Source organism: Phaethon aethereus (genome assembly GCF_964289735.1).
Source record: "Phaethon aethereus genome assembly, chromosome: 3".
In the NCBI taxonomy this organism is placed as follows: domain Eukaryota; kingdom Metazoa; phylum Chordata; class Aves; order Phaethontiformes; family Phaethontidae; genus Phaethon; species Phaethon aethereus.
Window position 1 is genome coordinate 3107153 of NC_138576.1, and position 24004 is coordinate 3131156.

At 53.2% G+C, this 24004-nt stretch overlaps 2 protein-coding genes across 2 annotated transcripts in view; both read right to left on the bottom strand.

Annotated features, from left to right (window-relative positions):
- Positions 1-12215: 12215 nt before the first annotated feature.
- Positions 12216-15009, bottom strand: SOX7 (SRY-box transcription factor 7; the record flags this gene model as incomplete). The annotated part of the gene is made up of 2 exons (XM_081997328.1): positions 12216-13114; positions 14784-15009. The coding sequence occupies 2 exons, from the start codon at positions 15007-15009 to the stop codon at positions 12216-12218; spliced, it is 1125 nt and encodes a 374-aa protein (XP_081853454.1).
- Positions 15010-23270: 8261 nt separating this feature from the next.
- The window catches only part of PINX1 (PIN2 (TERF1) interacting telomerase inhibitor 1), a gene marked incomplete at both ends in the record, with an annotated part of 63813 nt that continues 63079 nt past the window's right edge, over positions 23271-24004 (bottom strand). The window contains one exon of the mRNA XM_081997983.1: positions 23271-23876. Coding sequence (XP_081854109.1) covers positions 23271-23876 — 606 coding nt within the window. The remainder of the gene's footprint in view (positions 23877-24004) is intronic.

A 24004-nucleotide genomic window follows, 5' to 3' on the forward strand; every position in this document is an offset into this window, starting at 1 on the left:
TGCACCCGTTTTTAAAAAGGTAGCAAGGAGGTTCCTGGGAACCACCGACCCATCAGCCTCACCTCTGTGCCTGGAAAGGTCATGGAACAGATCCTCCTAGAAGCTATGCTAAGGGACACGGAGGACAGGGAGGTCATTTTAGACAGGCAGCATGGCTGCACCAGGGGCAAGTCCTGCTTGACCAACCTAGTGGCCTTCTAGGATGGAGTGACCACATCAGTGAACAAGGGAAGAGCTACCGATGTTGTCAAACTGAACTTCTGTAAGGCCTTTGACACAGTCCATCACAACAGCCTTCTCTCTCAGTTGGAGAGATATGGATCTGATGGGCGGACTGTTGGGTTGATGAGGAATTGTTTGGATGGTCACATCCAGAGGGTCAATGGCTCAGTGTCCAGATGGAGATTGATGATGAGTGGTGTCCCTCAGGGGTCCATACTGTTACCAGTACTCTTTAATGTCTTCATCAATGACATAGACAGTGGGATCAAGTGTATCCTCAGCAAGTTTGCAGAGGACACCAAGCTGAGGAGTGAGGCTGACATGCCTGAGGGACGGGATGCCATCCAGAGGGACCTGGACAAGGTTCTCACGGGCCCATGAGAACCTCACGAGGTTCAAAAAGGCCAAGTACAGGGTCCTGCACCTGGATTGGGGTAACCCCCGGTATCAACACAGGCTGGGGATGAAGGGATGGAGAGCAGCCCCATGGAGAAGCACTTGGGGGTCCTGGTGGGTGAAAAGCTGGACAGGAGCCGGCCATGTGCGCTCGCAGCCCAGAAGCCACCCATGTCCTGGGCTGCCCCCAAAGCCGCGTGGCCAGCAGGGCGAGGGAGGGGATTCTGCTCCTCTGCCCCACTCTGGGCAGACCCCCCTGCAGTGCTGCGTCCAGCTCTGGAGCCATTCGGCACAGGGGAGACATGGACCTGTTGGAGTGGGGCCAGAGGAGGCCCCAGCAATGCTCCGAGGGCTGGAACAGCTCTGCTGGGAGGACAGGCTGGGAGGGTTCAGAGAATCACAGAATCACTAAGATTGGAAAAGACCTTTAAGATCATCAAGTCCAACCATCAACCCAACACCACCATGCCCACTAAACCATGTCCCAAAGTGCCACATCCACACATTTTTTTAATACTTCCGGTGATGGTGACTCCAACCAGCTCCCTGGGCAGCCTGTTCCAAGGCTTGGCCACCCTCTCTGTAAAGAAATGTTCCCTAATATCCAATCTAAACCTCCCCTGGTGCAACTTGAGGCCATTTCCTCCCATCCTATCTCTGGTTACTTGGGAGAAGAGACCAACACCCTTGTCGCCACAACCCCCTTTCAGGTAGTTGTAGAGAGCGATAAGGTCTCCCCTCAGCCTCCTCTTCTCCAGACTGAACAACCCCAGTTCCCTCAGCCGCTCCTCATCAGACTTATGCTCCAGACCGCTCCCCAGCTCCGTTGTCCTTCTCTGGACATGCTCCAGCATGTCAATATTGTTCTTGTAGTGAAGGGCCCAAAGTTGGGGCTGGGGTTGTTCAGCCTGGAAAAGAGAAGGCTCTGGGGAGACCTTATTGCAGCTGCCAGGACTTAAAGGGGCTTAGAAGAAATATGGCGACAGACTTTTTAGCAGGACCTGTTGCGACAGGACAAAGGGTAATGGTTTTAAACTAAAAGAGGGAAGATTCAGGCTAGATATAGGGAAGACATTTTTCACGGTGAGAGTGGTGAAGCACCAGTTGCCCAGAGAGGTGGTGGATGCCCCATCCCTGGCAACACCCCAGGTCAGGTTGGATGGGGCTCTGAGCAACCTGCTCTCGTTGAAGATGTCCCTGCTCACTGCATGGGATTGGACGAGATGGCCTTTAAGGTCTCTTCCCACCCAAACCATTGTATGATTCTACGATTCTATGATTCATCCTATTCCCTGTCCAAACTAGGATTACTCTACTGGGTGGACCAGCTATGCGTGATGAAGGAAGATGTCATCTCTAGGATCCTGGCCTTGTTGGCTGAGGACAGAAGAAGATATGTAGTGAATCATATAGGGATGTTGAGCAGGCATGGTTGTTCACCCTCTGTGTTCAGATGGACACAGGTTGCCCTGAAGAACCAGGTATGTCTTTTCCTCTGCCATTCAGACTGTCCATCAGGGCTGCTAGGGGACCTGTCTGCTGGAGTCACTGACAGCAGGTCTTTTATTTTCCAGATGCTCAGTTTGTGACCAGTGGCTATGGTGCAAATAGACTCAGCCTACAGTGTAGACTGACCTTACTACAGGTGACAGCTGAGTTGCTGAGTATATATTGACCAGTGGGCATCCAGCATCCCAAGATGATAAGCAACCCTTCCATCTCTCCAACACCTTGCTTCACTGCAGTCCAAGGAAATGGCTGAGATTGTGCAGCACCAGGGTATTGGCAGGATGGACTTCCTACACAAGTCGTTTGCTTTTGCATCAGGGCATGTAAAGCAAGCAGAAAACAAGGCCCAGAGCTGGGCATCAGGTGAAGAGAGAATAAATACAGCAACTGCTAATTATTGAGGGGCTGTGGTCTAAGTTCAGCTTCTGCTGTGGTGTTCAAGCCAGGAGGTCTGCTACCCTAGGATCTCAGTGGAGACAGATGGGCATGTCTGGGAAGTAAATCCCACCCTAAATCACTGATCAGCCTTGCCCAGATCTGTGCAATCACTGGGGAGGGACCTGGCAGGCTCAGTTAAATGTTGAGTGGATGCATCCAAATCTGCCTGTGAGCTGAAAGGGGCAGTGGTCCAAAGGGGGGAAAAAAGGTTCACGTGTAATCCTGCAGTGTGATCATGCAATGAGTGCCTTGAGCTGCATGATCACATCACGGGATCTCCTGTAACTCCAGGTCTCCTGCAATGCCTAGCACCTGGATGGAGCAGAGAGGTTGTACAAACACGCTCCAGCCCGGCGTTTCCTAATTCTGGAGCACTTGACTCTGCAACTGTTACATACTTCTTCCATCCTCGTGTGCGCAGGGGAGGGAAGCAGGAATGTTTTCTAAGGTTGTAAAGACCCCAACAGACAAAGCCACCCAAATCCCACACTCTAGCATTACCCAAGGGCTCCAGTCTGCATCTATACTCATAAATTAATAGGACTAGTATCGGGGCACACACGTTTCTGCAGTGACTCTCCAATTATTTGTAGCATGCTCCCTGGTGTTTATTTTAGCCCGGGTCGAGTGGCACTGATGCAACCAGGGCCCAGGTAAGGTTCAAGGTGAGCAAAGGCCAGGGCTCCATTCGCAGTAGGTTGTTTGGGTGTTGTTGTCCTCTTTTTGGAGGCTGAGAGGGTTTAGTAGGAAGGATGGACCAGTTGGGCTCAGAGCTGACCTGTTTATTTTTCTGCACAGATGGATCCACATGGGTCATCAGGGCCTTTGGAACCACCATGCCACCAGGGCACAGTAGGAAGCTGTCACCTCTCCCAGACCAGCTCTGAAGGGGACACCATGGGATGTGCACTCTGCTGAGGCTTTCACCAGTCTGTGCTGGCAGCTGTGGAGAAGGAGACCAGGAGATGCTGCTTTCCCCAAGCCATGGCTAGTCTGACCTCTGTCCTCTGGCTTGGCCACTCATAGGCAGCCCAATCACTTCTTGTCCACCTTGGGCCATTGGTCCCTCTCCTGTCTGTTTTCTATTAGAAAGACCTTACCCTACTGCAAGGTCTGTCATCCCCACCTGGTCCAGAAGATTCTGATGCCATTCCACTCCCTTTCCCAGTCCAATCTCCACAGCAGAAGGTTCCTTCCACTAGTCTGGTCTTTTTCTTTTCCATCTTCTAGTTCCTCATCCAACATTTGTCCTTCCAGTCATTCTTTCTCAGCTCTACCCTTCCTTGCCAGACCATGGTTGTTCAAATCCACCTCCTCCTTCCTTGGCTGCTATCTCCAGCCTCTTTCACCATCTAGTCCTGTCCCTGACACCCCAACTCCTTGTCTCCCGTGTCTGCCAGACCGTGTTCCACCCTCAGCCTCCTGCTTGCAGTTCACAGTGCATGCCACCATTCCTACACCCACCCAACATCCCTCGGTGTCTTCTCCACCCAGTATGCCCCTGCATAAGGATAGTTTAAAACTATTGAAACGCCTCAACGCACAAGTGTCCCTCTGCAGCAACATGCCCCCAGTGCTTGACAAATATTCCTGAAGTGAATAATAAGCACATCAAGTCTCAGCACTCCTGAGGTAGACTGATACACAGAGATGAAAACTGGAGGTCTCCAGACTGGAAAAGAGATGTCTAAAGGGGTGGGATATGATATGAGGTTAGAAAATCACACATGGCCCAGAGAGGGTAAATAAGGAATAACACAACTGGAGAAATACAGCATCAGATGAACCTGGCAGGTGACAGGATCAAAGCAACAGAAGGATGTCGTTCTTCACACAGAGTGGGGATGTGAAGGGTACTGAAATTTTAAACCCACAACTGACCAAATATACAGGAGAAAATCCCACTGAGGTCTAGTTAAGAGAGATCACAAAGTCCTGAGCTGCAGGTGGTCTGAAGAGGGTGCTGGGGTGGATCGCTCTGCTTGCCTCATTCCTATGCTGATCTTCAGACATGCTTTCCTTACCCTGTCAGAAACATCATGGGCTGCATCAGCCTTACGACTGGCCAGATGTGGCCTGTGTGTATATATATGTTTATATTTAGACTAGATCTAAGGAAGACATTTTTCACACTGAGGGTGGTGAACCCCTGGCACAGGCTGCCCAGAGAGGTGGTGGATGCCCCATCCCTGGAAACACCCCAGGTCAGGCTGGGCGGGGCTCTGAGCAACCTGCTCTGGTTGAAGATGTCCCTGCTCACTGCAGGGGGTTTGGACTAGGTGATCGTCAATGGTCCCTTCCCACCCAAACCCTTCTGTGATTCTGTGATTATGTATATATATATGCCATATCTCCTGCGTGTATGTGTATATATGTCTCTCTCTATATCTCTCTCATATTTCCTGTAAATGAGAGGGGTAGAATTGGGAATACCAGCCCCTGCAGACCAGAGTTCCTGGTGCTCCTGGGCTCAGACCTCTAGTTTTTGCTGCTCTGGAGGGGTCTGAGTAATGACAACATTTTGTGGTATCGTGTGATGCCCAAGACAAGAAACCTGACTCTGACAGCAGCGAATCAAATAGGTGGTTCCAGGTCAGGGGTGCTGAGGAGCCTGTTTTAAACTCAGGTTTTCAGCACCCTCCCTGGGTTTTGGCTGAGGCCCAAAGGGACAGCATGGAGACTCTTCCCTTGCCGGGGAAGCAAATCCAGCCTTTCCCACTCAAGCCACAGGAAGAAAATGCAAAAGGAGTGTTTTGTTTCTCAAAACAAGAAGATAGGGTAGTGTCAGGGGAGAAGTATTTTTGGTGCCCTAGCTGGGCAAGGGGGGAGTGGGACCTGCCATCCCTTGGTACCCGATGCCGCCCGCTCCCTGGGATGCCAGAAGGGAGCAGTGGGATCGTGACTCAGCCCCCACGTAAGTGGGTTTCCTTCCTGCACTGCCAGCCCGGGCTTCTGATGTTTTGTTTGCTGTGAAGCTCTGGGGGCCAAGCGGGAGCTCCTGGAAATCAAAGGGAAAGAACAACATCTTGAGCTTGCCGAGGCGGGGTGCATCCAGGCTGGGCAGGGGGTTCAGGTTACAATTCGGGGTGCTGAGGGGAAGAGAGGTGAGAGAGCTGGAAGGAAGGCATGGTCAGGTCTCCAACATGAGCCTTCTTAACCCCAAACTCCCCCTGTGGGCATCAATGCTCCTTGGATGCCCTTCAGCTGCTGGCAGGGACCCTCATGGGCTCCCCAGGCTCTGAGGAGGAGGTAAAAGGAAGGGGCTTCCCCCTCTCTCTTTTCTTCTCAGGGTGTCCTCCAGTCCTCTCTCTGCCCTACTGGGTGGGAAACGGGACCCCCAGTAGTCCAGTCTCTCTTACACTGAAACAGGAGTAAATAGGGGTGAGGAGGCAGCTCAGCTCTCGTTAACCACCCCGCATGGGAGATTACCAGATTTTCTCTGTTAGGAGACTTCTCTCTATTGGTGACAAAGACAAAATTCTTGGTCAATGCTAGCAAAAAAAAAGTCTGTACACTCTCGTAGTGCCCAACTCAACGGGCCCTGAGGCCCCCCAGTTGGTCTGGCTACATCCAAACCTCCCCTGGGGATGTCCTCAGTGCCCCCATCCCAGGGGGGGCAGGACATGTTGGCCTGGGCATCACTGTGCTGGGGATTGTGGAAATTTCACAGTGTGGATGGTAGCAGTTGAGGGCTGGGGGTCTTCCCTGTCCTGGTTTCTTGACCAGTGTGAGCCTAGTGCAGGTCTCTCTGTGTCCCTTCCCATGTCCAGACATGACCTTGAACATGTACCAGCCTTGAGGCAGTGCAGAGATTTTGGCTTGAGCCTTGTGGATGGTCCCAGAATGATGACAGGAATGCGCAAGCTGCATTCAGAGGAGGAGGGTCTGGCCGACACTGGTGTTTACTTATTTATTGCAAAAAAGATGGAGAAGATCCCTATTTGCCTCATTCCCTCCATACCCACTGCACAACCTCTCCCTCCTCCCCAGCCAGCTGGGTGCTGCTGGGCTGTGGGACCCAACTCTTCCACCATTCTCCCCCTTTCAACATCTCTGACTCCCTGGATGACAGGGGTGGGCAGGAGCTAACCCTGGACCTTCAGCCACGGAGCTCCTGCCTTGATGGGGGTCTTCTGAGCAAGTCCTTACTGGGGGCTGGATCTCCTTCAGTTGTGCACCAGAGGTGACGTGCTGGATTCAGCCAAGCGGGTGGCCACCAAGGTAACTCTGGATTGATGCTGAGCCTGAGCCCACAGGATCGAGCTTGCTCCATCCAGTCCCGGGCTCATCTCCCTGCCTTTGCCCCAGCACCATCCCACCCCAGCCCCACCAGAGAGGGAGAGACCCCAGCCCACCCAGCCTGCCCACAGCCCTCCGGCCCTGGGGCCAACCTCTGCTCCCCCATCACCCACATCCAGCCCCTCGCCCCTGCTTTCCTATTCCCAGCATTTACCCTCCCGCACGTAGCCCTGGGGGAGCCGGAGGACTGTACACAGAGGGAGAAGTTATTTTTCCTTGACATAAACATCCAAGCCTTTCCTTGGCCCCTTCGCTTGAAACGTGGAGGTAGGACCTGGACTCATAACATCCGGCAGGAGGGGCTGGCCTTATCTGCCAGGAAACACTCAGCTCCGGATACATCCTCCCCTGCTCCCGGCACCCCAAGCAGCTCCCATTGGCAGTGCCGGGCAGGAAACCACTCAGCAGCTTGTCTCATTCCCTCCTCTGGAGGGATGGGAGGGAGGGCCTGATCCTGTCCTCCCCACTGCCCGCAAGAGCAGCCATGGCTGCCCGCAAGGTGGGGCAGGGTTCGGAGTTGGGGTGAGATGAGGGCAAAGAGAGATGGAGCGGGAAGGTGTTTATTCATGAGCAGAAAAGGGTTGGCAGGGGCAAAAAGGGATTTTGGGGGAGTTGGTGGTGTCGAGGGTCTCCCCTAGGGTCTGCCACTGATTTGCAGGGTGACCTCAGTCAAGTCTCCTCGCCCCTTTCTCTGCCTCTACTTCCCTCCTCTGCCTTCTGCTTTGAGAGTGATGGCGGGAAAATAATCACCTCCCAGCTAATTTCAGCATCCAGAGCCCTCACATGGGGTAGAGACCCCCTGTGACAAGGGCAGCACAAGCACTTCGTCCTGCTCACAGTCTTGGTAAGATCATGTCCCAGTGCTGGACAAAAAAACCATGACAGGGAAGGAAGTAGTATCTCTGTTTTACAAATGGGGAAACTGAGGCACGGCGCAGCCACGTGGCTGCTTGTCATCAGGATCTAGCCCTGCCTGGTGGCACTGGGACAAGCAGATGGAGCAAGGATGGAGAGGGGTCACCACCTGCTCCAGGGACGCAAAGGAAATCACCCGTCCTGGGAGGGCTGGGGCATGACACACCGCAGCTCCCGGCCAGCCCGGGCCCCAGCGCTATCCGGGAAGGTGACCTCATCCCTGCTCCCGACGTCCAGCACCGCGACCCACACCGCCACGGGAGCCAAGGGCTGGCTGGGGCCGCCGGACACCGGGGGCAGAGGACTCGCACCCTGGCCACCTTCTGGCAAGGAGAGGCCCTTGCCCTGGCCCAACCTGATAGCCCTGAGCAGGAGCCCGAATGTGGCCGGAGGTCATTTTATCCCTTCCTGCAGCCCTGATTTGATCTTCCTGCTGATCCCCAGCCCATCCTTGCCTGGAGAAGGCAACTCACAAACCACAAGACTCCTCGACGTGCACAGAGACAGCCTTGGGCTCACGGGTTTGTCATGGGGAGAGAGGAGAAACATGCCCAGGACTGATGCAGAACGAGTCCCACTTGGCATTGAGACCCCTCCCAACACCCATAAACCACCATGACCATCAGTCCTCTGCAGGAACATCCATTTTCCAAGCAAAAAAGGCTCCTTCCCACCTCTGTCTGCCACATTTTCTGGCCGGTCCCAGCGGCGATGCCCTGCGTCCTAAAAACCTGCTGCGGGGTGAGAGGCAACCCGTAGCGCTGCATTTTCCATCCTGCCGGAGAAGGGGCGGATGACTCCACTCCCGAATTTCGTCTCAGCTGCCAGTGTCCTGGGAGGTGGAAGCTGGCTGCTCCCGGCGCTGGGCGTGTGCCCGGATCCGGCCGGCGAGCCCTGGCTCCCAGGGAGCCGCACCTCGCCTTGGCTGCGGCTCCCAACGCCCGCGGGGGGCCCCGGCTCCCGGTTGGGGCCTGTAGCTGTTCCTGACGTGCAGAGAGCACGGGGACACGCTCCCACCTCCCCTCACGTGGCTCCGGGCTGAGCAAGCGGGGACAAGTTCGGCTCGTGGGAGTCTCCCTGCATCCTGGCCCCGAGCAGCCCGCCAGGCTGGGATGCAGGGAGAAACCCCTCTTCCTCGGGAAAGCAGACCCCGGCCGCCGCTCTTGGCGTGGGCTTTGCCTCCGCCAACCCCGAATGTGACCCTGCCTGTGAGAAGGGAAGGGGGAGAAGAGGCTCGCGGGGTGTTGCGGCCGATCCCATCCCTGCTCGGGGCACGGGAACAGGGAGCGGGACAGGCGGGAGCAGCCAGTGTCCCAGAGAGAGGGTCCCATGGGGGGGTGAATGTGACAGCCCAAATCAGGCATGGCGGTGGCAATGGCGGGAGTGGACCTCATTGGGGGGCTGTGGGATGTGCTCTGGGCCTCCTCACCAAGGCAGTTTAAAAACTCGTTACGCCGTTCTCAGCTGCCCCTGCAGCAAACCTGGCAGAAAGCGTCATTTGCAGAGTGCCCCGGGGGGGTGACCCTCCGATGCCCGGGGGGGTGACCCTCTAACGAGAGCCTGCTTGGAGGGGAGCCGCTGCCTGGATTTGCTGGCTGAAAGGCGGGTCCAGGTTTGGACACACGCACTTGGGCCACCCCTGCTATCAACAATTTTTAATGTGCTGCTGAGGGGCTGTGAACATCCCTCGGCCCTGGGCCACCCCAGGGATCGTGGGCGGAGCAGGAGGTGGGAGGAGCAGGACATCTCCAACCCCGCTCCATCCTGGCATGGTCCCACATGAGTCAACGCCATTGGGCAGAGAGGCCAAACAGGCTCATGGCACCTCCCTCCCTCCAGCCCCCTCAGGCTGATTCACAAATCCTCTTGGAAGAGCGCCGGCCATCTCAGCGCCGCACCAAGTGTCGCACCCTTGTGCTGTGCTGGTCCAAGAGCCTCCGAGGTCCATGGAACCAGCAGGACACATAAAGGCATCCATTTCATTCCTAAAAGAGAAACCAGCTGCACGTGGCCGAGGGTGGGTTTGGACATGCGAGCAATGGGCAAAGGAGGAGGTGGTGTGCGTGACGGAAGGGCTGTCTCCAGGGCGGCTACGACAAAGGACAACCACAAGCACAGAACGGGGGCATGTTGGTGCCTCCCCAACAACTCATGCAGTCTCCCACCGTCGGGGACCATGAGCTCCCTGAGTCAGAGATAAGTCATTTGTGGGAGGCAAGCCAGCCCAGTTGGGTTGCGTTGCTTTGGGTTGAACGACCTCTGGAGACCCCTTCCACCCAACACATATAAGCTGCCACCACAAAGTACATTAAGAAACTTGCTGCTCTGCTTTTCGGGGCCAAGTAGGAGGACACAGTCTGAGAGGACACTGCTTTGGCAGGTGTGCTTGGCTCAACCTCAAGCACCACAGGGATACAGCTTTATTTAACGTCTGGCAAGAGCAGGCCGTGATGGTTGGTGTCCACAGACCACAAGGACTAAGATTTCTCTTCACTAGTGATGCGTGAAGGCCACCACGCCACATCCACCTACAAGAGAGGCCTTCCAGCTCCCTAAATTCAACCCACATGGCATTGCTCAGGCCTCATTGCCTTGGTCTGCATTTACGCTGAGGACCCTTTACATGGCCCTCGTGTTGTGGAGCATCTTAAACGGTGCCATCAGCACAAACTGTGAAAGACAGCCTTAGATGTGAATAAAACCCATGCTCCAGGCACTGGTTCTCGCTCCATAAATAGGCAACATCATCTGTGCTCACCAACACGCTGAAGGCAAAGCTTTGCCTTCGCTGTAATATCTACACGGGACCCGGAATTAAAAGGTCATATTCATGAGATGGCGAAAGGTGCGATCGAGGCCATCGAAGTGACTTGCTGCCCCTGAGACACACCATGGAAAGCGAAGGTGTGCACACATCATGCCTCGAGCCAGTTTGTTAGAAAGCAAGCCACAATTTGTAAAGATAACCACAGATCCTTTTTATTTTAAAAAAATGGAAGTAAAAAAGTTTGGCTGAAAATACCAACAAAACAAAAAAAATTTAAAAAATAGCACTCGCACAGGAAATGTTTCTGTTTTGAAAACTTTGTCAATAGCTACAGCAATTTAAATCATAAAACAATCATTGTATAAAAACATATTTATTTAAATTAAATATTTTATGCAAACTCGTATCTACACTCATTCAAAATGCATAGAGTCACACAAAAAAGATGGAACGTATTAGCTTAAAAACCTGTGAAGTCGTGGGGTTTTTTTAAGTATTATTTGCAATTATTATTAATACACGTTCGGGACTGAAACCAGAAAATCATAGCCACGCTACTAACTAATCATTACCAAGTGCCATACAGTAAACACTAAGATTAATCATGTCATATAACTGATTTAAAATAAAGCTTCATCTTTATGAAAAGGAAGAGAACTCGAGCAATACAAAATCTGAGGGGAGGAATAATGGAAGGAATAAATCAATGTACAGCTTTATTACAAGCAATAATACGCCGGAGTCAGAAGAGGCATTGGGCACTGCGGCTTGAAACGTGAAGCGTTCGCCTTCGGAGGACGTTTGGTGAAAAACCGTGTCTGCTACATCACCCCCTCTTTGCCCAAGCGCTCGTCCCAGGACGCGTCCCCAGCCCGGCAGGGAGGGGGCTCACCCCCCGCCCCGCTTTGGGAGCGATTTTGCTGGGAGGCCAAGGGGAAGCCATGGAGGCGGGTGGATCCAGATCCTGCCAGATCCTGCCTTTCCAATCCCTGACCGTACCAGCCCTGCGGAAGGTGCAGGCTGAGCGCCCTTGGGGGCTGGCTGCCCCCCCGCAGCCCCCCGCCCCCGGCAGCACCCCTGGTGCCCTGTCCCCTCTGGGGATGAAGCCCCCGACTCGTGGCCTGGGGGCCCAGGGACAAGGCAGGTTTAACCCCCCCCAGCGCGGTCAGTCGGGTCAGGGCAGCTGCGGCAGCGCCGACAGCAGGAGCTGAGCGCGGCTTGCACCCCCTTCCCAAAATCGTCCCTTTTCCCTCCATCCCTGCCTTTTCCCCTTCCAGGGGGTTTTGCCCCTACCAGGACTTCTGACCTGACGTTTGCGGGACGCTGCCGCCCTCCCGACCCCAAAGCAGAGCCGGGGTGCCCCGAAATGGGGGGCGACCTTCCCGCACTCCCAGGAGCATCTCCGCTTTGGAAAAGGGACTGGGCCAAAGGGCTTTGGGATTAGGAAATCCCCGCCCCGGCCCCGTTCAGAGCAGGGCACCCAAGCCTTGGCACCGGTGGCGAGCTGACGACCGAAATCCTTTACCTACGCCACCGAGGAGACTCCACGGCCCTCGCGGTTCGGACTCGGTTACCCTGAGGGGCGGTGAGCGATGTCCCCAGGGAGCAACACCTCGTAATACTGAGTCGGGTCCTTCCTCGGCCGGTCCAGGCGGCCCCGGCCGGGGGTCTAGGAGACGCTGTAGTTATTGTAGTAGGTGGCCGTGGCATCGGCAAGGACAGAGATGAGGCTGGTCTCGGAGGCGTGGGAGCCGCCAGCCGCCGGGACGTGTCCATTGACCAAGACCCCACCATGGTGGTCGCTGTGGCTGGGGTTGTTGAGATACTGGTCGAACTCGTTGCGATCCATCTCCCCCAGGAGCTCGGCTTGGCTCAGCTGGTCCAAGGTGTCAAAGCCATGGTGGTCGGGTGGCGGGGAGAGCTGGCCCAGGTGGGCATGGAGGCTGGGGGGGTGCAGGGAGGGGAAGGCAGGCGTGTAGTAGCTGGGAGGAGGAGGAGGAGGAAGGGGAGGGCAGCTGGAGGCCGGGGGGATCATGCAGGTGGTGGGCTGCGGCATGGGGCTGAGAGGGTGGTGGCTGCACGGGAGGGAGCTGCCCGCATACTCCGGGGAGTAGGTGGCTCCGGCGAGGTGGGAGCGGTGATGCTCGTCAGGGCAGGGCGAGGAGAAGAAGCTCTGCTCAGGGTCTATGGCGTCCAGTGGAGACATCTCCGGGGGGGTAGGTAGCCCGTAGGGGTAGGTGTCCACGGTGGTGCTGCTGCCGCTGCCCGGGGCCTCCCGGTATCCCCGGATGGCCGGCAGCCCCGGGCGAGTGGGGTACTCACCCGTCCCCTCTTTCTCCCCCCCGGCCCGGCCGCAGGTCCGCTTCTCCGGCACCGCGTTTTGGTCCCGCGTCAGGCTGCCCAGCAAAAACCCGGGGTCCACCCGCTTGCAGATCCGCTTGACCTGCTTCTTCCGCCGGGGCCGGTATTTGTAGTTGGGGTAGTCTTGCATGTGCTTCACCCGCAGCCGCTCGGCCTCCTCCACGTAGGGTCGCTTCTGCGAGAGGCTCAGAGCCTTCCAGGACTTGCCTGAAACGGAGAACGGAACTCCCCTCAGCACCCGTGGAGGCCGTGTCGGCGGCGGGGAGAGGGGGCTGCCGCCCAAAGCTTGCGGGCACACAACCCAAGGGCGAGGCAGGGGCTCCCAATATCCGAGCCGGCGCACACGGAGGACGCAGCCTGCAAACCCCACAGGAGGACGAGGCGGCAGTGGGAGGGTGATGGAGGACCATAGGTGCACTGAGTGCCCCTGTCCCGAGCCCCCAGACAGGGTGGGTTCAGGGTTAGCTGGGCCCCACTGCAAATAAATCAGGGCAAATAAACTCCCCAGCTCCATGGCCTGATCGTGCGATGCCTCCCTGGGACGGAGAGCCCGGCTGCTGAGCGGGGACGGCCGAGGCCATGCCTGGCTGAGCGGGGGTCAGGACGTGGCACCCCTGGATGTGTCCCAGCCCGTGCCCGGCACTGGGGCGTACAGAGACCCGGGTGCCACGACCTCGCCGCTCCCTGTTTGAGAGACACAAAATGTCCCCAAGACACAGGACAGAGAAGCAGCGCCGGGGGCGGGAGGGTTGTGTCCCACGGTGAGGCCACCCCAGGCTGTTCCTTGGGGTGGGGGGAGAAATGAGGGTACGGCTCAAAGCCTTTGATGCCTTCCCATTGCCAGAGAGACAGCAGAAATACCACTAATAAGCAGAGATGCTGCACGGCAAAGCAGCAAGGAGAAAACCCAAACCACCAAAGAAAACACCACAAAACTGTCCAGGGAAACACAAACTTTGGGCAAGAGGCTGGACAGCACAGCTGTGTTGCAACGCTCTTTCTCAGGCTGTCTGGGCTGGTTGTTTCTGTTTGCCCGCTCGGTTTTGCACAAAAAATGGGGATTTGGGATAAGGGGGAAACAGTGGAGGGGGGGTGGGAAACAAATGTGTAATTCAAAATGAGTTGCGATCCCTCAAAAGAAACAGCAGAAATGGCACCCCAGCCACCCACTGGACATGCAATATCGGGGTGGGCTAGTAAGTTTGGGGACAAAGTGGGACAGCAAAGACAGGCCACGAAAATTTGGGGGTTCATCATTGCACTGTGTCCAGGGATCCCTGGCACTGGCAGCACAAGGAGTTTGCAGCCTGGCAGGGTGTGCAGGTGGGTGCCTGTCCCCCGGGGTGCGGGACATCATCAGGCTTTGCACCCTGAGAGGTGGCCAGGTGGGTGCACGTCCCCAGAGTGTGGGTCACCGCTGGGGTTTGCACCCCGCGGGATGGTGGGATGGGCGCATGGGTGCCTGCTCCCTGGGGCATGGAACCCCATCAGGTTTTGCACCCCCAAAGGCAGCCCGGTGGATGTTGTCCCAGGGTGCTGGACCTGGGACAGGCTTTGCACCCCGCAGCATGGCCATGTGGGTGCACGGGTGCCCACCCGCTGCGTGCCAGACCCGCCTGCACCCCATGGGGCAGCCGGGGGGATGCATGCACCCCAGGGTGCCAGTGCCAGACCCGGGCAGCGCTTGCACCCCGCGGAGTGGTGGGGAGGGTGCATGGGTCCTCATCTGGGCAGGGCTTGCGCCCCCGGGGGCGGCCGATGGGTGCCTGGGTGCCCACTCTGGGGTAGGGGCTCCGGACAGGGTTTGCACGCCCGGGGATGGCCGGGTGGACGCACGGACGCCCACCCCCAAAGCCCGCATCCCTCCGCTCCTCACCGAGCATCTTGCTGAGCTCCGCGTTGTGCAGGTCGGGGTTTTGCACGGCCAGACGCTTCCTCTCGTCCTTCGCCCACACCATGAAGGCGTTCATGGGCCGGCGGATGCGGCTCTCGGAGCCCTTCTCCCCCGGCGGACAACGGGAAGGCGGCCCCGGCTGCAGCCCCTCGGTCGCGTCCCCCTCCAGCCGCTCCGGCCAGGGGTAGGTGCTCAGCAGCGCAGCCATGGCCCGGCCCCCCCCCCCCCCGGCACCCCCCCGGCACCCCCCCGGCCCCGGCCGCTGCGCTGCCCCCGGGGTCCCCGCGCAGTCCCAGCCTCCCGTCCGGCCTCCCCCGTATTTATGAGCTCCTTGGAAAAAGCCTCCTCCAATGACACCGAAGGTAACTCGCTGCTCCTCCTTGTTTGCAAACTCCTGAGCCCCGGCCAGGATGGTGTGGGGAGAAAACTTCTCCCCACCCTCTGCCCGGCACCCCCCGGGGAAGCGAGGAGGGGGGGCAGCACCCTTCTTCTGCTTCCCGCCCCCCCCCCCCCCCAATTATTATTTTCTTGTTTTGCCCACTGAAAGGCTGAAGGGGAGTGAGGAGGGAGCTGGAAATGTCCCGGCCACCCCTGCACAGCCCCTGCTGCACCCTCCCCCCGCCCGAGCCCCTAAAACTTCAAGGCTGAAGCAACTGTGGGGAGAGGAGGAATGAGGGGGCTGAAGTCTTTTTGGGGTGGCCTGGAAAGAAAAGGAAAATGGCCCCAAATGGAAGGTCCCCATAGTGGTGCAAAAGGTCCCCCCCAGCCCCCTCCCCAGGCTTTGGCAAGCTGCAGCATGCATGTTTGCAATCAAGGTGGGGGTCCTGCGGGCAGGTACCCCTTTTCCCCCACACCTCCTCCTTTAACCACTCCACTTTGCCACCCTGTGTGGTTTTTCACCCAGTTACCCCAAATTCCCAGGTCCGAAACTGGGTCCCAATGAACCTACTGGTGGATGCTCGTCCAGCCTGGTCGGGTCCCCGAGTGAGCTTTGCAGGGGCCACAGCGGGCGGGGGCTGAGGCTGGGCACAGCCCAGAGGGGCTGCAACATCCCCAGTCGGTCCCCAGCGCCCATCTGTGGGACGCTGGGAGACGAAGGGCCGGTCTGATGCTTTGGGGCCTTTTTCTTGCTGTTGCATTTTATGGAGCGCTGCCCCATCCTGCAAAGCCACCCCAGCCCGGCTGGGATGGATGCACCACTGTCATGTAACGGTATTTCCCACTAACCCCAGTTTGGTGCTCACAAGGGCAGGAAAGTCACCCCCGAGAAGCATTCCCCCAGCTGAGGATGAGGGCGATGGGACCAAAAATCCCCAGCCGGATCCCCTTGCCCAGCTCATCCCTGCAACCTGCCCCGAGGAATATATTTAGTTGCTCGATTCCTTTATGATTCTGACCCCCTGACATGGGCTGCAGGGCTGCAGCGGCTCCGCTTTGACCGATGGTGGATTTCCTCTCTGCGCTGCCAGAAAGCCGGCGGGCCGGGGCGCGGGCCGTGGAGGCATTTCCTTGGGCTGGCCGGCCGCTGCCCCACCGAATCCGTGCGACCGGGGGGGAAAAACCCAGTGCGGATCCCCAGCCGGGCTGTTCGTGCAGGTAGGCAGCGATTTACCACGTGCCTGGGTGTTCCTATTGACTCTTGTCAGACTACAAGCGGTGGAGAGCGCGGTGTGTAAACGTAAGCTGTGCGGGTTCAGGATCCGCCCGGGTTTCCCGGTGTCTCCCCTTTGCTTCGCAGCGGAGCGGGATGGCTGCGGTGCTGGTTTCTCGTGGGTTACGGCGATTTGGGGGTCCAGAGAGGCGGCAGCTGCCAACCTCGTTCACAGCAGGAGCAGCAACTGCCCATTCTGAGCTTTTCCCCGGGACCGAATTAAAACCCTGCGGAAGCGACAACATTTTCCAAAGGAACTGATTAAATCTATTAAGCTATTTACAAGTGGGCTTGATCAGAGCTGCGTTATCTGGGAATACAACAGGAAGGCAACTTCTCTTAAATCTAAAAGGCGCAGGAGATTTCCTGGTCTCAGGACAGATTTATAAACCCTTTACACACACACACATCCCACACACACACCCCACACACGCCGGTGCATAGCAACTGCCTTTCATCTGTGTTTTGGAGCCGTTCACGCTCCTGGGGACGGCCCGTGCCGTCCCAGGCTTTGCACAGTGGGCTCCGGCTCTCTCCGAAAGTCCCGTCTCACGCCGGGATGTGCCGGGATGGGGCAGGGAGAGAGGATGCCGAGCCCTCCGTCCTGCTCCGAGCAGGTCTCCCGGGTGCGTTTTGCAGATGGGAGTTGCTGCAGAGGTTGGGAAGAAAACCCGTGACATCCTTTATTTTTTGATCTCCCTTTAGCAGGGGTTGAAGTGCACTGAAAAAAGAGACTGCCCGAAGTGGCAAGGGTTTATTGTGAATATGGCGTTGCACCGCTCAGCATTATTTTTCGACCCTCAGGATGCACAGGGCCTGAATATCATCATTACCATAAAAACCACCACCTCTGCACTCAAGGCCCTGGAGGCCAGAAAGTTTTTAGTAGTCGTAGTACAACATACCCCCTCAAGGGAAAAGAAAAGGAGCAGAAGAATTCCACTCGAGCCCCTCTGACACGCCACGCGGCCGTGCCTCCGTCCTGCGCCGCGTTTTCCAGGCGCGGTGTGCGGGATGGGAGGAAGGGTCTGGGCGAGGATAACGGACCCGCATCCACCTCCTGCCCCTGCCGCAGATGCCCGGAGACTCTCGGAGCAACTCGCTGGGTTTTCCCGGTCCTTGCTCTTCCCTCCGCATCGTGGCGGGCAACATCGCTCCATCTCCCCTGGGTCTTGCAGGGGTAGATTCACGTGGCTTTTCAGACCCCCCCTCCTTCCCCGAGACGCACGCTGGGACTCCCGTCTGCGTAATATACTGCAAAATATTTCTCTTTTGGACTTTCTCCCACGCTGGAAGACAGCACCTTTCTAGCGGCCCCCATTTTGAGTGCAAACAATAATAAACACTTTTTTTTTTTTTCTCCCCCTCTCCTTTAGCACCTGGCATTCTGATTGCATTAGTAAGATGGGTTTCATTCTGCACCGTACCTAAAATGCTGGTTAAACCTGTCCTGTAGGAAGCTCTGCATTACATAAAGGCAGCTGGGGCCATGTGAAAATGCCACCTTTTAATTGCGACCGTATCGGGGTAATTAGCAGCAGTCTGGAAAAACTCATCTTTACTTTTTATGCTTACCTTCCCGATTCTGGTGCAATGCTTACCTGTATCTGGGGCACAGGAAGAAGCAGAGCTCTCCCAGGGCTTTGAGAGCAGGGAAATTACGGCTAAAAGCTACAGGCTAAAATAGACCGAACAGACAAAGGGTGGAAGAAAGCTTTGTTCTCCCCATTTTCACGGATGGGGAACGGTGGCAGCAACTCCCATGGGTCACACAGAAGATCCGTGACTGAACCTGGCTTTCGCGCCGTATAGGCGAGACCATCCCCACTCTTTAAAAATATCCCTTTTGGCGTGGATCCGGCATCTGGCGTTTTACTCGGCTGGCAAATGACGGGTCTATTTTCACCTTCCCCCTGCTCCCCGCTTCAGAGACATTAAAATGTGTGAGAAAGTGCAAATCCAAAATTAGCTCGATATTCACACATTCCTTAATTATTAATGAAACTCTCGTCTCCCAAAGGCAGTTTTTGCAGCCAGCTGGGGGTTCCCAGCAGAAGAGACACCTCTCAGGGGTGCAGCTCCCAGCTGCTTTGCCACCGAGAGAGAAGAACCAACCCTGCCCGCCGCCCATCCTCCCCGGGCCCACCAGGCTTTCCCCAGGGACCGCTACCAGCACCATTTATTTGCTAGGAGGAGAAACCAGAGCTTTCCCCTTACGCAACCCGCAGTGAAAAATGTAGACACACACGCACAAAAAAACCCTAAAATTTTCAGCATGCACACAGTCATGGTGCTGAATATTTCTGCTCTTACTATTTTTAAAACGCAGCTTAAAGCTATCAAAAAAAAAAAAATTAGTCCCTTTAGGTTAAAAGGGATGAGCAGAATTTCTCTCTCCCAGTTTAAAGTTTATAAAAATGGATTAAGATAAGAAAAAAAAAAAATCTTTTGAGTGACTCAGAAACAGAATTTAAGTTCTGACTTGCTGAGAAATCCAGCTTCAGTTTGGCTTTGGAACAATCTTCCCACTTGTGCCACTACAAGTCTGTATTTTTGCCATATTCACCAGTCCCACATCACTAAAATTTTGCTTATACAAGCGAAAGTTTGCTTATGGGATAGGTACAGAGACAACAGCCTTGGTTATTCTCCAAGTAGTCTGAGCTCTGATCCTTCCTGGGGGTTCCTCGGCCACTAACACCACGCGGGTGAGATTTATAACCCTTCACGTAGCAAATCTCATAGCGCCCAGGAATGAGGAGGAATGAAGCAAATGCTGCTCCAGATGCGAGCAATCCTCACGCTGTTTGAGGACACACTACTAGACGATTTTTTTTTAAGGTAGGTGTGATGCTCTGCAGTGTTTCCAAGAGGCTTTGTGTGGTTTTCCTCCCTTCTTGGAGCTTCCTTCCTCCTCTTAGTGCTGGCAGGTTTGGAGGTTTCGTGACGTAAATTGCGCCTTTTGAAGGTGGATGCTTCAAGAACTTCAATCTTGTGTGTTTAAACAGGAGAAAATTGGTGCATTCAGCTAATTTTCTTTGCTGAGAGCTGATTATTTGAAAGACGTCGGCACCAGAACTGCCTTTTGCTTAAGGGAAAATTGCATTAATTGAATGCGATGCTAAACTGGATGGGTCCCCAAGTGCATTTCTTAAGTTTCACAAAGCAGCTGAATCTCAGATACAACCTAACGGACTGAAATTCACGTAGACGTAAGGATACGGGGTTCTGAAATCTTAACGAGTTGTCTTGAAACTTGTACTTAATAGTATCCCGCATCTATGCTTTGAAATAACCCTGGTTATTTCTTCTGCTTCACACCGGTTGTGTGTAAAAGCACTAGATCTAGTACATCTTGCAAAGAAATTCAAGGAACGGTGCCTGTTCCACACATCTGAGTCGTCACGCAGCGTGCACCAGTGCAATCTCCCGTCCTTGGCTCGAAGGGAGGCTCTGCAGAGTCGGGACTCGGCAAGATCAAAACAGTCGAAGTCCATAAAGCTCACGCAGACTTTGGTCCGATGCTGGTAAGAGACTACTTTTCCGTGGCCTCTCCTTTCCGGGACAGTTTTGTGCTTGCAGGTAATTACAAGCGCAGAAGTCAGCATCTGTATTGCTGTTCACAAACTTGCAGTTGCAACTCACGCAGCTTGGCGCGTAGCACCCCTTGCACTGACAGTTAATTTCAAGGCTGAAAGCAAGAACAACGCTGTACCTGCGAAGAAGGGAAGTAACTCGCAAGAAACCATCATCTGCGTAAGGCTCCCAATGCAAAAAGGAAAAATTTTCTTCTATGTCACTGGTGACCTGGGATTACTAAAACTGAAAGCATTTTAGTATCTGCTGTGTGTGCACCACTCTCGATTTGGAAGCGAAAGCAGAGTGGCGACTCTCACTTTGCTTAGTTTCTAGGTAATTGCACTTGGAGGTACGTAATTTTCTGCTGCAACATGTGAGTACGATGGACAAACATATAACAGAAGACTCTGCTGTTTAAGTGTCTTATTTTCACAGAATGAAACCAAGTAATTTCTTTGTGCTTACATTCTGCTAATTTCACCATTTGGGTAATGACATAATTCTTTTTCTTATGCTTTCTAAAAATGACCTTCTTGCCAAACCAGAGTCCAGTTAAAACTGGACTCACAACCCACCATAAACAAAAAACCCCAATTTATTACTTTGAAACATGTTCCTGTTGTTTCAATCATCCATTTCACTAGACAGTATTTGGTAAGAACAGCTTTTTGACGAGTAATGCAGAGTTGACTGACTACTAACACACACAGAGCAGAGCAGCTAAGTGAATTGCTTGTTTCAAATGTTAGTCTACTATGATTTTTTTTCCCCCTACAACCCATATTCTGCACAAGCTTTGAGCCCGAGGCACATAAAAATCCTTTATTTCCTGGGACAAAGCAAAATTCCCACTTCTTGTACAAATACAAAATCTTCTATTTGTAGCTGATATTTCAATCTGAGCCAGATTTAAATCTTAGGTATGCTGTGCTTAACTGTAGTAACACCATAAATTTAAAGATTTATTCCTGGTTTTATTCTTTCTATAACTAACACTGGAATCTGGCCACACACTCATAAGAATTAGCACGTAGAAACTCATGGAAGATTAAGAGAACAAACAAACAAGCCCAGCAATATTTGAAGAAGGAAAACCTATTCCTTGACTAGCACCTTTTTAAATTGAAATCGCAGACAGACTGTGAAGTTTAGCTGCTCAAGAGTTTAAAAAAACCCCCAAAACATTGGAAATAGTCAAGCTTTTGGCTTCTGCTAACAAACAAAAATCCAAATTCGGGGTGAAATTAGAAAGGCTGCTTTGCCGGGGACCCATAAAACTCCAGATGCTTCAATATGACATGAAAAATGATTTTGCTGTCTTCCGTTGAGACGATTATTTTTTCCATCCCAAGCATGGAGCTTACTCACAACTCTATAGCAACCTCATGGCATTAAGTGGTATTTCGGTTAAGGAAGCTGCGGAACAAGCCCAGCCACAGCAGCATCATAATGGCTAATATTTGTATAGCACTGAAAAGCAAATGCTACAAGGGGTAAAAACTACTGGCATGCCAGCAGTGAAACACAGAGAAAGGCATCTTGTTCTCCCTTCCAGTAAGTAAAACTACAGCAATTTTGCTGCAATGAATGAGCATGTCCTGAAGGCAAGAAAGGTGCACTGCAAACCAAGATATCTGAAAAAGGAAGAGCTCAGCTGCAAGTAAAACATCTGAAGCCATGAAGACTGTGTGCTGCAGACTAAGTTTCTTCCACTGGACAATAAAAGCAGCTTAAGGAATTTTTTTGACATTAACATCTGCATCTTGACAATGTTTTTCAAACCACGTTAAGCAACTCAACTGAGCTAAGACAATTAAAATGTACCCATTTTATTCAGCAGAGCAGGCCAATGGAATGTTTTAGATTTACACTGATGAAACACAGCCAAACAGCTAATGAACTTGAATTCTGGTCAACTACTCTGAATTATGCCATGACAACTGGCTGGCTTTCAGGGTTGTGCTGTCAATTGGCTGTGGCCAAAGCAATATCAGAACTGGACTCCAGGACAGCGAATGCTTCTTCCCATTCCACCACTTTAATTCCAAGCTCACCCACCTCTTTTGGCAGCTCTTAGCTGAGTGAGATTAACATGTCAAAATTCATGCTGAATGTTTAAGATCTCATACAAAACTGCTGGTGGTAGTGCTGAGTTCCAGCATTACTTATTTCCAAATTTACAATTAGAAACAAACACTAATTTGGTTATTAATCTAAACTGCAAGTTTGCAATGTGTAAGCAGCAATCCTAATGCATCTGATCAGCTATGCTTTTAAAATCTATTTGGTCTCCTAATTTCAGAAAAAACCCATTGCTCTATCCAAGACAACTTTTTGAATGCCAGATGCATCAGTGAAGGTACCCTGTTGCCTGGGAACCAAAGATTTGGATATGGTTAATAAAGGCACAGCTCGTTAGCTTTGTTGCAAAGTTACAATTGCTTGAGAATAGTTAACAACTGGCTAGGAAACAGAGAGAGGTATTTTTATTTCATTCTTTAGTACTGACACTCAGGTGTAAACCTTTAATTAGAATAAGTATTTTGGGAAGAAACAACATTTATTTTATACATAAAAGGAGATGAATGAAAAAATTAGACAGGACTTTGCAAAAATCAGTGAAAAAATACATACAGCTTTGCAAAACCCCTCCTGTTTCCAGAAGCAGAGCTGGGCTATCACAAGTGAAAACGACAGTGGCTCTAATAACAAAGGCTGTAGTAGGGTGACTTTTTTTTCCCCTTGGATTGAGAAAAATACAGTCAGTGTAAAGCAGCATTCGCTGCCTTTCGCAGTCTTAACCACAGTGGTTAAAACCATGCCTGATTTTGCTTGCTGTTATCTGACTTGAATGAAGTTGCACCAGAGCAAATCTCTGGTGCAGCACAGGGTCTGTCGTGTTAAAACATAGCTCTTGCAAAGCCACTGAGGTGAACCGTCTGCCATACTGGAAGAGGCAAAGCCTAACTGGTTTTTATCAAGTCTTTGCAGACACGCAAGCCTCAGCCTTACATATGGAGACCTTTTTAACATGGCACTGAAGCTCACATTGGCCTGTCACCGTGTTCTCCCTTGAAAGAGATATATTTAAACACAGTCTGTGGTTTCAGTTGGAGGTAGAGCAGCGTGCTCAAGACTGGATTACAACATGATGTCTGGCTGGTTGTGTTTACACAGACTTCTCCTCTAACGTGCTAAAGTTCAAATCACCTCAGAGTCCCAGCTTGACTCTTAAATGGCTAAAGGTGCTTGCAGTGCTTCTTTTTCTTTCTCTGTGCTCCTTCGATACACTCATCTGTCTCCTCTTTCTGCCTTTTGTGTTTCTTCTTATGGCGTTTCTTTTGCTTTTCCTCAGAGTCCTTTATGCTGAGATCTTCCCCATCAGATATTCCTGTATAAGTTTCTCCATTGCCCAGATTTTCATCACAACTGACACTTTCCCCTTTGTGCTGCTCTTTATGTTTCCTTTTCTTTTTCCCTGAGTGACACTCGTTTAATGGAGCCTCCAGTTCCTTACCATTCAAGCTACCTATCTTAGATTGTTTCACTTTTGGTTTCTCACAATGCTCTGTACTCTCCGCCTCATCTTTCTTCTGCTGCTTCTTTTTCTTTTTGACTTTGGTTTTCAGTCCTTCTGAAGGCTCCAAAGCTTCGCCAGCTGTTGGGCAGGAATTGTCTACCTTTGTTTCTGTTTCATTCTGGGATCCCTTCAGTTTTGCCATGCGCTTGGCGAAATATTCCTGTACAGTGAGAACGCTCTTCACTGTATTGTAACCGTCTGCAGGCTCAGACAGCCATCGGCTTCTCCGCTTCTCTTCCTGAGACTCAGGATCGGTACTATCCTCCTGCAGGTGAACAAAGAGCAGCAGGAGTGAGAGTCAGAAATAATGGTTTTAAACATAAGGTTATTTTTTTTGCACACTAATACAAAAAATATTAAAAACCAATACGGTGCTTTGAAAATTCATTGTAG